The sequence below is a fragment of the Periplaneta americana genome, chromosome 1 (assembly GCF_040183065.1).
Source record: "Periplaneta americana isolate PAMFEO1 chromosome 1, P.americana_PAMFEO1_priV1, whole genome shotgun sequence".
In the NCBI taxonomy this organism is placed as follows: Eukaryota; Metazoa; Arthropoda; class Insecta; order Blattodea; family Blattidae; genus Periplaneta; species Periplaneta americana.
Genome location: NC_091117.1, coordinates 192,452,503 through 192,469,509, shown reverse-complemented (window position 1 = coordinate 192,469,509; position 17,007 = coordinate 192,452,503). Strand labels below are relative to the sequence as shown.

Below are 17,007 nucleotides of genomic sequence, written 5' to 3'. Positions count from 1 at the left end.
TGGCAATATACCAATTTAGTGGGTTCTGCACTGTTTCATAGCGGATTTTTAAGAATCGACTTGGTCGTCACACTAATCTGGTGTTGTGTTGGGCATACTGTCTGCACGACATGGAATTATCGTGTATGTGAAAAGGGCGAGTAATTCTGCTGAATTGTTGAATAGTTGGACGGAGGTAATGTATTTGTAATTGCAACATAGGAATATGAAGTACTTTTGTAGCCATAGTGAATTAACGGTACACTGCTTTAAGTAGATATAGTGTTATGTAAATTCTTGACTGTTCATATTATTCCTAAGAGATTTTTCGTAACAAACGTCATCCATATGTCAAATCGAAGTTGAGGAAGTGCGGTTAGAAAATAACTTTCAGAAGTATTTTCAGATTGCTCTTTAGTGTTCATCTTTAACAGTCTATATTTACACACATAATTTGTGATCTGCATTCTCTTTTGGAAAGTTATCTTACGAGAACGATATATTTTAATATCTTATAAGTTTTTCTTCGATCACTTAAATTTATAAACTCTTCAATTGATGTTGTAACTAAACTCCTATCTATTTCATGTCTTAAGTTCTGTGAATTTTCTCAGTGCCTGTTCATACAGGGTGTAAGAGAAAAAAATGAGCAAAACTTCAAGTATATATTCCTTATATGAATGCAAGAAAAAAAAATGGTTATATCAATATAGGTCCGAAAATGCTTGGTTTCTGAGCAGGACTTGCAAGTGTGATTGATCATAGCATACTTCAGTACGTTTCCCTGGGATAATTGTGACGCAATCTGTTTACATTTCTGAACATAAACTGTTCAAAAGTCGATCTTTTGCCTGAATACAGTTCACAGCTCGTCGTCGTCATCGAAATCTGAATATGCTTGGCCTCCACGCTCACCAGATCTCAATCCATGGCACGTCTTTCTGTGAGGGCACTTCAAGTCGTTGGTGTATTCGATTTCTGTGGATAATGAAGACACTTTCTATCAACGGATTACGAAAGGCATTAATTGTGAAGCTTGGGCACGCCAAGATGGAGTATATTACTGGCCACTGAACGAATATTGCAGACTGTTCTTCTTCCTGGCAGTACGATCTACTTCCACTAGATGGCTTCCCGACACGAGTAGCTGGGTTGCCAATTCATGCAAACGAAATGATACCAAACGTGAAGAATGTTGCTACAGGTGGAAGGTTAGGTTAGGTTTTATTAGGTGTGTATTATTATTACTATGTTGGCGACACTGAAACCCACTATGAAATTAACGAAATATGGCTGCATTCTTCATTCACAGACGACGATTTTCGTATATAAGTAAAGTACCTATTTAGGGCGGGTTGGGTGGGCCCACAGCTCTCCAAGTGATTACATCTATTTGTACAAATGAATACTTTCATTTTACAGTTTATTTCAGCGATTTTGAAAAAGGTAAAAAGTGGCGTTCCTGTAATTCACAATTACCCGAAAGGCTATCTAACAATACGAACTCTGCAAGGAATTTAGGAGCATGTTGGCATCTCGATAAGAAGACGAACTACGGCCTGTATTTAGGCAAGAGGTAAACATTTTGAATAGTTCATTTAAGGAAATGTAAACAGAATGCGTCATAATAATTCAAGTAAACATACTAGAATGCACTATGATGATACTTGGAAGCCCTATAACCCACAAACCAAGCATTTCTGGATCAATGTTGATATAACCATTTTTTTCTTCTGTACGGTACATATAAGGAATGCATACCTGAATTTTTTTTTTCCACTTCTTTCGTTACTTCCTATATACAAATGAATTTAGTCACATTTTATTGACCACAGCTGTGAAGTAATGGTTAACATGTCTGACCGTGAACGAGGGGGTGTGGGTTAAAATCCTAGTTGGGACAAGTTGCCTGATTGAGGTTTTGGTAATAATTATCTATAAGTACTGGTTTTGGTTTTTTATAAAGTTAATATTTTAAAACATTCTGATTATTATTCCTAATGTGGAAACACAAAAATTGAGCAGAAAACGATCTTAGTTTAGATTTATTATATTTACGCACTTACGGATATCGGCCAATTGGAAGTTGTCACCATTCTGTGTTTGGTATTTATAGCAGGACAGAAACAGTTTGGCTGTAGGCCTAGTGTATGCGCTGACCTCTCATGATCTTTACGTGAATTTATTTTCGTGTGTATATTCCAGATCAAATCAAGCAGTTTCCTTCGTGCTCTGGTTACACATCTTGCATATACGAAGGTTAGGTTTGGTTAGTTAAGGTTTTATTAACCAAGTCCGCGCAAGATCCAGTCATGAGCTGCACGTGTATAAGTCGATATTTGATGCTGTCACATTAATTCGATATTCGTTGTTTTCATTTTGTCTCTGGTGATGAAAGAAGCGTGTAACTTAGTTCTATGTCTCGTGATGGTGTTCTGTGTGAAGGTTGTATTTACAGATGTCGGATATTTAGCAGAGTTCATGTTCAAAAGGTGATATCCAGATCATTGTGAATGCATGCATTATTTTTTCATTGAAATGGGAGAAATGTAAGTGATTGCAGTTAGATATTTACTGAACTGTTTCGTCATTGACATACGTTAGGTTAGACTATATTAACTTAGGAATGTTAAGTTGATCGTTATTATAAATTGAAATGTAACTTTGAAATTGTGTAAGTATATTTAAAGTATCTTGTTTTTGCGAATTTTTTTAATTTACTTGCGGAAGCTGGGAGTTTTTAGATTTTCTTTTTAACTTATTTAAAAATTGTAATGTTTTCCTCACATTTTTTCTTAGTGTTTTAATTTTTTGATGCAAAAATCGGGAGTTTTTGGAATATTTTTCCCTCGAAAGGACAGAACCATTACTTATAGAAATTTACCATAAACCAATTAAAAAACTCTATGTTTTTTACAGGAAGAGTGGAATATGCATACACAAAACAAATATTGGGTTGTGTCTAAGTTAGTCATATTTTGTATCTTGCTAACTGTGGCAAGTGCACAGTTTGATGTACCTGAAGCAGATACTTCTGAGGAACCATGGACAGGTCGATGGATGCCACATCCCCCATACTCAGAACCGGAAACGAACATTATAGATGTACTACACGATCGTGAACATGGAGTTAAGATGGGCGTGAAAACGACTGAATGTGATGATGCAAAGGTAAACATTTCATGGTTCAAAATCATAAAATTAATTGGGCAAAACTATAAGGTTAATTGGCGATCTCCAAGGAAAGGTTACTCTTCAATACTCATTTATAAGCTCAACTAAATAAACCTTAACTTCAACTGTACTGTATTTATGATGTGATTGACCAGACTTAAGAAATAACATTACGAAGACATGAGTAAAGCATAGTTCACACTGGTCTATACTGTTGTCAAAACAATCTATAGCAGAGAATGAATACATGGTCTACGTGTCTTGTAAAAAAGGAGTCTTTATATGTGAGGTGCCTAGAATCAGAACCCACCAACTCCAAAATACTAAATTCTCGGGAAAACGAACATCTTGTTGTCTAGGCTTTCACGGCCAGAGTCTATAGATCTAGATTCGTTTTCCGGGCTGAGAGGCCGTGGTTCATTTTCTACGCAGGAGCAGACGAAATGTCTGGTAGAAAATGAACCAACAGACCACGGCCTCTCAGCCCGGAACACGAATCTAGATCTATAAATGAAGAAAACATTTTCTATAAACAACATTCTTAGAATATAACTAATGATTTTATAAAACTGTTCACTATAATTAGACGTAATCATGTTAATTTCAGGCTTGCTACTTCATGGAAAATAACATTTTTTTAAGGTTTAGTTTGGAGTCAACTGTTTTTTTAAACTTAAGAGTCGATTTAGAGGTTTTTGAAAGTAAGGAAAGTATTTCCGAACATCAAGATGTGAAAAAGGGGAAGATATTTTAATTCTAACTATAGTAAATTATGTAACAAATGAAAACTAGATAGAAAGTAATTATATGCCTACGTCATAATTTATATAAAAATATTAACTTTATTTTATAAATCCCATTCCGTTCCATTCTAAATTAACGTTAGCTAATCTTAAACTAAGCTAATCTTTTTGCTCTCATTAAACCCTCTGTCACTGAACTAGGAACTGAGATAAGCCAAGCTAACCTAATTGTTTGTACAGAGATAACTATCCCTTCACCAAATAAATATTAGTGGGAATGATAAGATTTACAAGATAATCATATTGACAGCATCATTCCAATCAACTCACAGCTTTACTTTGCAATTCTTAGTAGTACTATGGCATAAAAATGAAAAAAACAAAAATCGCTCAAACACTAAGAGCTCGAATTTGACTATGTCGCTAAGTCACAAATTTAAAGATTAGAACTTAGTTCAAACTCTCTTTACAATCTATGTAAATCTGAAAAAGAAACTACAGAACATCCTGAAAGGCTGCCCCATTGAGTTTTTAGACGAAATAATAATGTACAATTACAACATGAAAGAAATTTGAACAATATCAATATGGAAAATAGCACAATTTATTTGAGGCATATCATTTAAGATGAGGCTGGATACACATAGGAAGAAGAATTAGTGGTAGTGGTGGTGGCAGTTCTATACTTTTGAGGTGTGGTTCTTTTTAGTGCATTAAGGGGGCACTCAACTTAAAAATTGGAGAAAAAGTGTCATTTTGTGTATCAGTTTTACAGTATTACCTTTTTGAAGCTATTTATGATTTTTTAATCATTAAAAAATTTAAAATTTAATTTCATAGAAATAAAAATAATATATTTTACACTAATTTACGTGATAGAACTAAATCAATACACAGAATTCTTCCCCTCTTCATTGAGAAGGCACAGTCAAATGCGCAAAGCCAAAAAATAAAAAATGATAATTAACTTAAAAGTGATATTTCAATTAATGATTGATTAAAAATTGAAATATTTTTTACTTTGAAAAGTATTGGATCTAATGAGCTGAGATTTTGCATGTTACTTCCCATGTGTATATTAAACTTTTTCTCCAAATTTGAAAAAGATTGGCCAAATAGAAAAAAAAGTTCCAAAATGTAGTTGAGTGTCCCCTTAACTACTCACAAATGAAAACGTAGACAAGTAAAAAATTAATGATGCTAGGAAAACGTTATTCTAAAGAATCTCGTCCCAATACTGTCAATGTGTAATGCAAATTTTGTTTAGGACTCACGAAATCAACAATAGCAAACAATTAATTTTAGTGCCAACTAATCCGAACAAAAGACGTCGATTTCAAGGAAACAAATGACAAATAAAACTATGTAGATACACAGCATATATCACAGTTTTACGTTGTAAACTTATGTAGCTTGTTTTCTTATTATGTTTCGTATTCCAGACAAATCTGACAATGGATTGGGACTACTCTCCAAGTGACTATACCTGCTACAACTACAATAGCAAGATTGTTCCAGATTGGAGGATTAAACCTATTTTGGAGTGTGAAAATATTCCGAGATACTATACAGTACGTAATTTTAATATTCATTAGCACAAAAGTGTCATTTCTTGATTAAGAAATATTTGAACATGTTGGACCTACAGATATAGGCAACTGAATTATTTCAGGCAGTTTGTACAGCATACATGGGCACAATTTTCGGTTATGTGAGGCACTCGATTTGAAATAGTTTGTTTACTAGGAGAGGAGACTGCAGAGTAGGATGGGAAATATAAACTGCTGTGACCTGCGTCACCTTATCGTAATCGCTAAGGTGGTCAGTGGCGAATTATTAGGAAAGCGCTTGGTTAACGTGAGAGACTCGAAAACTTTTATTCAATTTGGCAAATTAATTCGGCAGCTTTAATCATAAACCTCTTTACTATTTCTCCATCATTGAATTGATTTAAATCACAGGCGAGAAATTGCGTAACTAGTCAATAATATTCCATCACGTTGTCTACGTTTATTTTCTTGAATATTCTGGAGTTTATCAAGATTACTTAATAGATTTGCACATTCTCGACCTAAAATAATTTCAGAAAATCATATTTCGTTTTCTACGCACATCTGATATATATATTTTTTTAATAAATTTATTTTGTAAATAATACGTACAAACAGCATTTAATTCCTCGTACCTTTTAATGCAGCGTGTTTAAGGTATAATGTCGTATTTAGTGTACTATGCAAATGTTAAGATCATAAATTTTCTTCGGAATAGTACGAAAAAATAACATTTAATTTGTCTTACCTTCTAATTCAGCATGTTCTTTATGACATAAGGAGTAATGTCGTTGTATATTAAATTTATTAATGCCTAATAGGATTTTCGAGCATAACATATATCGTATGTTCTCCCCTTCTAACAGCAAAAAAACTCTTCCTCCCATTTCTCATGAAACAATCGTTTTCTAACGCGTACACACTGCTTTGATAATGCCATTATGCCACCACTGATATTGCTTATGAAATTGATATAGAACCTGCCCATGCCTAGGAGCTAAGTGAGGGAGAAACGGAGACTGTGAAGATGATGTCACTCAGAGCGATAAGCTCTGTGAAGGTCAGTGAGGCACAAATTCTCAAGTGAGGCACGATGCCCATGTATGTTGTATAGGGTCCTAGTAAAAAAAAAAAAAAAAAAAAAAAAAAAAAAAAAAAAAATTAAAATGCTGACAGATTGAAATACTTTTGTCTTTCCTAATTTTGAAGAGAAAACTTTTGAACCTTTTTTTAAAGTAATATACAATAATAATGATTCCACTAGTTGCATATTTTAGTTTTGTTCTGTAGGAGAGACAAAAAGAAAATAGACACATTCGAGATTAAATTCTTACTTTCAGTAACAGGTGAAAATACTAGAACTGAATATCTTTAATCTCACAGATAGGATAATCCAAATGAAACAAATTTGGTATAACCACATCCAAAGAATGCACGAGGGAAGAATCCCAAAGATGATATTTCAATACAACTATGAAGAGGAACTATTGGCTGTCCATTGACAAGAAGGCAAGAATTGCTCTCTTGATGTGGAAGCAGACATTAAAGCCTAAATTCATGAAAGATGACGATGAGGATAATAAATACATAAATAATAGACTGCATAATTATATTGCACTGACTGTTGGTTCATTGTTAAAAAATACTATAATAGCAGGTTCTGCTTCTGATCCTAGACTTATTAATTCATTTTGTTGGCATATCAAACTTACAAATTAAAATATTTGTTTATATTTATTTATTTTACTAATTTAATTCTAATTACCTATTTGCAGAAATGTTTGCTTCCTTTTATCATGCTGTAGCTAATATATATTCAATTATTTTGCAGGGTCGGCATGAATGTATGAATAAGTCTATACATTATGACTCTGCTGTACCAACATAGTAAGTATATCAAATAAATTACTTTCTTTGTATTTTAAAAGAATCCAAGTAAGAAAGTCATACCAAATTATTGATATTAGAGGAAAAAAATTCGCTCTGGCGTCGAGGATCGAACCCGGGTCCTTGGTTCTACGTACTAACCATTGAGCTATACTGAAGTTGAATCCACAGCACCGGATCGAATCCCTCTCCTCCAGTGTTTTTCTTTTTGTGGCATATTTGACATTTACATTAAGTCAACTGCTATTATACAAGGAGCGCACTCAATTGAGTGACTTAGTGGCCGGGATTCCACAGTAATATGCACTGTTGGGCGAAGAATCTACATAAAGATTAATTTTTAGTCTTTATATTAAGTCAACTATAATCGCCAACAAGAATTGGACATAAACATTTCGCAACAACGTAGGAAATTACTGAAGGACATACCTCCTGAACCCAGAAGACTGGCAGTTGCAAGCTTTCGTCTTAACACTGAACATGACATCCTGGGTAAACACCTCAATCGTCTTGGCATCCTTCCATCAGCATCCTGCATTTTGTGCCATCAACAGGAAGAGATGGATAGACAACATCTTGCAAAATGCCCTGCTCTGAAATCCTCCACGGAAGTCGACCGCTACTGGGAAGCCAGAGCCCGAATGTTTTTAATTACTTAATCCGTAGTTTTGTTCACCACTTTCTTGTTTTTCCCTCAGTCAATGATATTAAATATCATGTACTAGCCATTAGACAAATAAATAAATATTAAGTCAACTGCCATTATACAAGGAGCGCACTCAATTGAGTGACTTGGTGACCGGGATTCCACAGTAATATGCACTGTTGGGCGAAGAATCTACGTAAAGGTTAATTTTTGGTCCTACAGAATATATCTGTTATGGTAAAAATTGAAAGTTAGAATCGTCAATCTGAAAGTTAGAATTTATAAAACAGTTATATTACCGGTTCTTCTGTATGGTTGTGAAACTTGGACTCTCACTCTGAGAGAGGAACATAGGTTCAGGGTGTTTGAGAATAAGGTGCTAAGGAAAATATTTGGGGCTAAGCGGGATGAAGTTACAGGAGAATGGAGAAAGTTACACAACACAGAACTGCACGCATTGTATTCTTCACCTGACATAATTAGGAACATAAAATCGAGACGTTTGAGATGGGCAGGGCATGTAGCACGTATGGGCGAATCCAGAAATGCATATAGAGTGTTAGTTGGGAGACCGGAGGGAAAAAGACCTTTAGGGAGGCCGAGACGTAGATGGGAGGATAATATTAAAATGGATTTGAGGGAGGTGGGGTATGATGATAGAGACTGGATTAATCTTGCACAGGATAGGGACCGCTGGCGGGCTTATGTGAGGGCGGCAATGAACCTTCGGGTTCCTTAAAAGCCATTTGTAAGTTGTAAGTAAGTAAGTATGGTAACAATTGTCTTTCATGCCAGGGACTAAGAGTATAAGTAAAAAAATTCAATTTTCATGGGTCCTCACAATACAAGTACTTTAACAATAAATATAATTTAAAAAAATACTATGCAATGCTGATAAATCAGATTCACAAAATATTTTGATGTTTTATTCATTTCAAATCCTGACGAGTTTATGTTTTAATTGTTTTGAAAACTTCAAACCTCTGTCCTGAAAACTAGCTATTTTGACTTTAGAGTTATAGTCTTACTCTCTCTCTCTCTCTGTTTTTTTTTTTTTTTTTTTAGTGTTCTGCCCATGGGCAAGTCTTTCACTGCAAACCCAGCATTCTCCAATCTTTCCTATTTTCTTTTAGTCTCCTCATATGATCCATATATCTTAATGTCTATCATCTTTCGTTCACCATTCCTTCTAGTGCATTCTTCAGTAAGCAGTTTCTTCTCAGCCATTGACCCAACCAATTCCTTTTTCTCTTTCTGATCAGTTTCAGCATCATTCTTTCTTCACCCATTCTTTCCAATACAACTCCGTTTCTTATTCTGTCTGTCCACTTCACATGCTCCATTCTTCTCCATATTCACATTTCAAATGCTTCTATTCGTTTCTCTTCACTTCGTCGTAATGTCCATGTTTCTGCCCTATACAAAGCACTTCACTAGTCTCTTCCTTAGTTCTTTTTCCAGAGGTCCGCAGTAGATGCTCTTTTTTCTATTAAAAGCTTCCTTTGCCTTACTCTCTGAAATTAAATATTTATTGTTTTCACTCGGTTGAAATGTGGAAAATAGCACTGATTTTTCTGACACTTTTTATATCAGCTGATGTTACAGTAATTTTATTAAATTGCAATCAAACATATATTAATTATTTTCAGTGGCACACATCGACCTCTTTGGCCTCGATATGGTGAATACAAGTTCGTACCTCGACAAAGATGGGTTCACAGTTTAGAGGTAAAATGGTTTTCTTTTGTACAAAATGACAGTTTTAACAATTTTGCTTTCGTACTTGCAGATTAAATTTTGTACTTATCTGTAATTTAAGTTTTCTATATATGTGTGTTTGTGCACGCAACTTATGTGCATTTGCTTGCGTGCGTACATGCCTGTGTAATATATGAAAACTAGTGGTGGTGGTGGTGGTGTGGGCTGTCTAATGCTAGTCCAGTGTTTTATTACTGAGCCATCTTGCTCTTTTTCTACACTCTTCTACATTTCATAGATTAGTCACTCTGTCTTTTGTATTCATATCAACTTTTTCCAGTGATCTATACTGTAGTGATATGCTTACAAGTATTTGGACAGGCATGTTTCCACCATTCTGTCCGCATATTGTGTACAACTACAGTGATAATGTTACAGTATTTCTCTCGCATCTTCAATCATTTCTGTCATAAATCTAGCTTTGTATACAAACTGTGCCTGTTTCTGTATTTTGTGTTCCATTCTCTTTTCTTTGTGAAGACCATTTGACATTGGTTTGTAAAATTTGATCCTTATTTCCTTGCACTTGATCAGTAATTCTTGAAAACAACAAATTGTTTACATTTTGTAAACATCTTTTGTACATCTTTACAGCATGGAGCTGTTGTAATGTTGTATCATCCCTGTGCAAACCAGCTGGAAGTGAATCGTCTGAGGCATCTCGTCATAAGATGTCTCCGCAGGCACATCATTACACCACATGCACTCTTAGACGAAGAAAGGGTATGTTAAAAAATATAGTATAATATATCCATAAACATTAGAGAAGTTAAAGAAATGTATTATAATATGCAAAAAATTGTTTCAAAATAGCTCACATAATCGGAAACTTGCACTGTATTCTTAATTTCTTTATTAAACTACATTTCTGTCCACCACATTGGTTAGCATACCTGATCATGAAACAAACAGACCTCGGTTCAAAGCCTAGTTCCCCCCCCCCCAAGGTGCGTTCCCTCCTCAGCCACTTGGAGCAAAATTGCTGGGCAACTTTCGGTCTTGGACCTCAGACTCATTCTGTCTCCATTAATCTCAACTTCCGCAGACGAATGGCATCCTCCAAGGAGACCTGCTCAGCCCGATACTGTTTAATGTCCTAACACATGATGTCATGAAAGAAATGGAAGGAGTAAGTACGTACATCTATGCCGATGACATGGCCATCGCAGCGACAGACTTAGACAATATACAATCAGCACTAGACACGCTAAGCAAATGGGCGGAACGAAACGACATCAAGATAAACGAAGAGAAGACGGAACTGGTAGTGTTCAGGAAAGGAGGAAGACTCGACGAAGAAGAAAATGTAAAATGCAATGGCAAACAACTCAAAAGGAAAAGCGATTTTAAATATCTAGGAATCACAATTCAGACGACTGGGAAAAGTTTCAGGCTACACATAAGATCGAGAAATGGCGGCCACAAGAGCCATGAATGAAATTAGGAACATCACACAATTATCGATCAGCACAGCTATGGACCTGTTCCGGATAAAGATATTACCCATCCTGACGTATGGCCTAGAATCAGTGGGAGAATACCTCACATACAAACAGATGGAAGAACTAGAGCGGGTGAAGGCTAGGTATTTGAAGAGAGCTCTAGGACTACCACAGAACGCAAGATCGAGACTAGTGTACGAACTAACCAGAGAGACCTTTTTGATAGAGGACCTAAGGTGCGAAATAATGCTCCCAGCGAACGACACCTACAAGATCTGCACGAGAAGAAAACCAGCATACCGGAGGAATTCTACGCAATGTGTGCGATGCAAGATAGGACATGGACAGAAGCTAATCATGAAATGAGACACGTGACGACAAGATTGGCAACCTATGGCTTCCACCACAAGGTGTGCGGCAACAAGACTTACCACGAACCAAATGATAAGTGTGTGTGTGTTTTATGCTCAGAACTATGTGACAGATATCATATTATCAAGTGTATGAAGAGACAGAAATCCATCGCAGCTTATAGTAAAGACAAGTAATGTTTCTTACCCCATGCATGGTGTGTGCGTATTTCAACTTATTATTATTAATTTCAACTTCATATAATCTACAATAGTTTCAGATCAACAAGGAGAGGGAGTCAAAGGGGTTTTTACATCATACTACAACAGAACAGGGATCTGGTAACTCTGTGTAGCTCACTTGGACAGGTGGCACGATGGTGGATCACGGTATCTAGAGTGCTGCAATCTAAAGATCAATGTAGGATGCGGCAGGACATATTACATGATTTGCGAACAGATACCATTAATCTGAGGAGGCTGCAGACAACAGAGAGAATCCATCAGACCTGGATGCTGTAGCTGAATTGATAAGATGGCACCAAGCAGTGATTCACGTACTTTCAGGAATGTGGCTCTAAGGACTTCAACAATCATTCCATAATAAGGAGGTCGGCACAATAAGTCTTAGGCTGTGGTGCAAGCCTTCAGGCCCTCCTCAGAAAGTCAGGGGTGGGAACTTTATTTCTAAAGTACAGAGCTGCAATGATATGAGAACTGGAAGGAAGTCAATATTTTCAGAAAATTCGTTATGTATTATCTATTACTTGGAATCGTATTCCAGTTTCTTTGGTGAAAAATTGTCAGATAAATGAGCTACAATCAAATTTCTTACTTAATTCTCTGTTTAAAAGCTATTTAATTAGGTTGGAAATTAAAAGCTATTTCATTAGGTTGGAAATTAGTGCAGTGTTTTTCTTCAAGCTCGGTAAGAAAATAATTAAACTACAAGTGCTAACAGAAGAATGTTTAGTTGATAATTGTCTTTTTAAATCTTGTTGTTTTCTAATGCCAGGCGTTTGACAATAAAGTCATTTGACCTCTTGCACTCCAATATTTTTCAAAGATATTATCATGACCAGCCAATGTAAAAGAGGTTTATCACTCCTTACTTGGCTACTTACTTACTGGCTTTTAAGGAACCCGGAGGCTCATTACCGCCCTCACATAAGCTCGCCACTTATCCCTATCCCGAGCAAGATTAATCCAGTCTCTATCATCATATCCCACCTCCCTCAAATCCATTTTAATATTATCTTCCCATCTACGTCTCGGCCTCCCCAGTTTTAATGTCTAAAAATCACTTAAATAAATTGTTACAATCTCATTCTTGGTCCTTTTTTTTGGGGGGGGGGGGGGACGGCTCAAAGATCTCTTCCCCTGGTGACGGTATTGAAGCGTGGCTTTTGAAAGTCTATTACGATTCATTCATGGAACATGATTTTTCCACTGCAGCTGGTACTTGTTTATAAACTGTGAGACTGGTTTTTACAAACTACTTAGTAAAATGTTAATATAAGGAATGATAGAATAGTTATCTGTAAAACTGCATTAGTTTATACAAAAATTCGAGCTTCCTTTAGTACATGTTAAGTGTCCCGAGAACAATTGAGTATTTAATCCATAACGATGATAGTGAAAAAATATTACATATGTAATTATAATAAAATGTTTCTGTATTTTTCAGCCTTTGGCCTTAGTTACGTGGGGATGTCGATTAACCATGTCAACTGTCCAACCTGGTATTGTGCAGAACTTCATCAAACAACATGCTTTGCAAGGACCAGAGAAAATATCAAAGGATGGGCAATATGACTTAGGTTTAAAAGTAGCTGCACAGATTCTAACTGATACAGACGATTCTATCCTATGCCCAAGACACTGATCCATGGAAACTTATGAAGTATTATAAAACGCAGACTGTATGCACACATAATATGATTCCAGCTGTGTTTACTGTAGACAGGCTAGTCAGAAACAGGTCATTCTGTACGTTTGCTCTGTATTAGTTTCGTTCCTAATAATTATGCATTGCTCTGTTCAGTCAATATCTGCCGCACGATAACTCTTGAGGCAAACTTGACTTCTGTATGCAATCAATATGTTTCGCGTCTTTGTGTTGTTGGCAGGATCTACTGACATGCATGTGGTTTAATTCAAGTTCACATTTAATGATCACGAAGAAAATATCTACCATAACTGAAAAAGTGTACAACCTGCAAATGCTTACACATTATGAAAATCTTCTTATATATTTGAATTATTTGGAAGATTCTTCTTAATGGAGTACGGGATATAGTTACTGAAGTGGTGCAAATCATATTTACCTCACACTTTAACATATCTGTACCTTATTTCACTAAGGGCAGGTGTCCATTCTTGTTATTTTAGAATTCTTAAAAAGAAAAGGCTGCTTTATCAGATCACGAATGCTAGTAGTTCAACTCCCAATAGTTTACGAAATCTGTTTGTACATGGTTGGAAGTCAGTGTCATTGTTGGGGTACTAAGGGCAAATGTGGGCTTCCAACTTCAGAAATGACAATATTATTTTCATGGACAGCCGCCTAGATAACATGGACAACCATCTTTATGGTTAAGTTTTTTTTTTTCGTGTTCATAAGGCAGTGGTCCACAATCAATTTCATTTCCTGAAAACCTCACAATTGTGACAATCGCCCTTAGTGAAATAAGGGGCGGAATTATGGTTTTGGAGGAGAATCTGACTATATTTACATTATTGGATAGTAGTATACATCTATTCTGTGCAGGGTTGGCAGACATCCTGGATTTCCCAGGATTATTCTGAATTTTAATGGTGATACTGTTTCAAATTTCTCAGTCATCAAGGTGGTGAGAGTTCTGATAAGTTTAGTTTGTATACTGCTTAATTCTGTAATCTTCAAAAGATGTGGAAATTGTAATTGGAGGTTTGATGATAATATTTTAAATTCAATAATTTGTGTTTTAATAATTAGAGTCCATTTATTGTATGAGTTATTTTTCTTCAATTTGTTTTAGCTGTTGTATTTTATTAGCTATACTGTTCTGTATATTTACCACCACCACCACCGTCTCTATTTTCATTCTTTCTTCATTCACTCTTTCCAACACCGCTTCATTCCTTATTCTGTCTGTCCATTTTACATGCTCCGTCCTTCTCCATATCCACATTTCAAATGCTTCTAGTCGCTTCTCTTCACTTCGTTGTAATGTCCATGTTTCTGCCCCCATACAATGCTACACTCCACACAAAGCACTTCACTAGTCTCTTCCTTAGTTCTTTCTCCAGAGGTCTGCAGAAGATGCTTCTTTTTCTATTAAAAGCTTCCTTTGTCATTGCTATTCTCCTTTTGACTTCTTGACAGCAGCTCATGTTATAGTACACCCCAAGTTGAAGTTGTTCACTTGCTTTATTGCCTCATTTAGAATTCACAAGTTTACCTTCTTTACTTTTCTTCCTATGACTATGGTCTTCATCTTGTTGGCATTTATCTTCATTCCATACTGCTCACAGCTGTCACTAAGCTCCAGTAGCATCTCCTCTTCTGCTAACGTCATATCATCAGCAAATCTTATGCACTTTATTCTTCTTCCTCCTACTGTCACTCCTCCCATGTTATCAGTGCTAAATAACCTAGTATTTGATATGGTGTCGTTAAGTGACTAAAAGGAAGAATAAAAAAGGAAAGACTAAAAAAACAAAAGACAATAATTCAATATCCGTGTTAAGATACAAATATGAAACTGAACTGTTAAATGAGAATGATAAAAAGTGTAATAACCAGAGGAAATATTTTTAAGATATCTTCCTGGATACATTTTACACTGTTAAAAGAGATACAGTGGTACTAATATATGCAAAGAGCATATAAAACAAGAAATGAATGTGTTCCCTGCGAGTTATCTTGGAAGAGAGAGGCATGGGATGAGATCTGTCATAGTGGCAGTGCCTACACTCCTTGTAAAAGTGAGTTCAAATACAGTTGCTTTGTGTGGTCAGAGTCTGTTATGCCTAATATTGCCTGGGGTGAAGATATAAGCAATGTCTGGTAGCAAGAGCAGACTCAACAAGGTTATTCACAGTATGTAGGGTAAAGATGCTAATGCCTGATACCCCTAATTCCGTGATACGTTTTTTTCACTATCACGGAATTGGGTATCTTGCTTGAAAGTTCACCAATGTCTCAAAATTAGCTGAAAGATGCACTCTTTTGAGAAAGATGTCTGGTGCTATGGTCGAATGACAAAGCTTTGGAATATGTATGGTAAGACTTTCTTGTGTTAAATTTCAACGTACCTCGTTTACATGTTTCGACCTATTTATGGGTCATCTTCAGAACTGGTCGTTGTTGGTCTTGGCACCACATGTTCTGTTTCCTGTGAGGGTGTGTTCCTGTGGTATAGTGTAGAGTCAAAGAGTGTATGTGTTTTGAAGTTGAGTTGTATGTTGAGAATTTCGTTGGGGTGTGTTTTTGTGTGTCTGTATATTTCATATTGTTCTAGTGTGTTTAGTTTCTGGCTTTTTGGTTGGATGTGTAGTATTTCCATGTCTGTGTTGATGTCTCTGTGGGTGTGGTTAGCATTTGTGATGTGTTCTGCACATGTGGAGGTGTTTTGACTGGCATTCAGTTTTAAAAAAGTATCACAGGCTTAGGGGTATCACGGCATTAGGTAACTTTACCGTACAAGGAAGTTATAAATAATTCAATACCCGTGTTGTGATGAGGCAAAAAACAAATGGTAACTATAAATATTAATAAGAGGAATGATACTGTTTCAAATTTCTCAGTCATCAAGGTGGTGAGAGTTTTGTTAAGTTAAGTTTGTATGCAGCAAACTGTATACTGCTTAATTCTGTAATCTTCAAAAGGTGATATGGAAATTGTAATTGGAAGTTTGATGATAATATTTTAAATTCAATAATTTGTGTTTTAATAATTAGAGTCCGTTTATTGTATGAGTTATTTTTCTTCACTGTGTTTTATTTGTTGTATTTTATTAGCTATACTGCACTGTATATTTAGAAGAATGAATTTATTTTTTTTTTATTTGTTTTGTTTTGAGCGACATAAAGATCCACCTTCCATATCCCTTCCCCGAATTGCACACAAACATATATTATACTACGAGTGTACATGCATTACACAAAATACTATGCAGCAAATTCCTATGACGGAACTTCTAATGGAAGCTGCTATATCATAATCCATCAGCTAGGCTTTGAAATATGGTCAGACAGTAATGGACGTTTTCTATATCGAATCTAAAGAAAATACCTAATTTTGTTTTGGTAAGTCAGTACAACTGCTTGAGAAGCTCTGGGCAGAAAACAGATATTCGCAAAGGAGGCAGGGAACACTAGGGAACCTAGCTAGCAAATGACTTGCGTGGACAATATAAACATTTACTAAGATTCTATGTAAAGATTTTTTTTTTTTGATCCTGCAGAATATATCTGTTATGTTAATATTAGAGA

At 35.7% G+C, this 17,007-nt stretch overlaps 1 protein-coding gene across 1 annotated transcript; it reads left to right on the top strand.

Moving 5' to 3' along the window:
* Positions 1–21: 21 nt before the first annotated feature.
* Positions 22–16,579, top strand: LOC138705906 (uncharacterized). Its single transcript, XM_069834664.1, has 7 exons — positions 22–175; positions 2,899–3,150; positions 5,339–5,467; positions 7,278–7,333; positions 9,629–9,707; positions 10,332–10,460; positions 13,217–16,579. The coding sequence occupies exons 2-7, from the start codon at positions 2,911–2,913 to the stop codon at positions 13,412–13,414; spliced, it is 831 nt and encodes a 276-aa protein (XP_069690765.1). The 5' UTR covers positions 22–175; positions 2,899–2,910; the 3' UTR covers positions 13,415–16,579.
* The last annotated feature ends 428 nt before the right edge of the window (positions 16,580–17,007 follow it).

Excerpts from the sequence above, each read along its gene's own strand:
- LOC138705906 (XM_069834664.1), top strand. The coding sequence starts at position 2,911 with ATGCATACACAAAACAAATATTGGGTTGTGTCTAAGTTAGTCATATTT. Across the intron at positions 5,468-7,277 it reads ATATTCCGAGATACTATACA|GGTCGGCATGAATGTATGAA; the intron begins GTACGTAATTTT and ends ATTATTTTGCAG. Across the intron at positions 9,708-10,331 it reads GATGGGTTCACAGTTTAGAG|CATGGAGCTGTTGTAATGTT; the intron begins GTAAAATGGTTT and ends ACATCTTTACAG.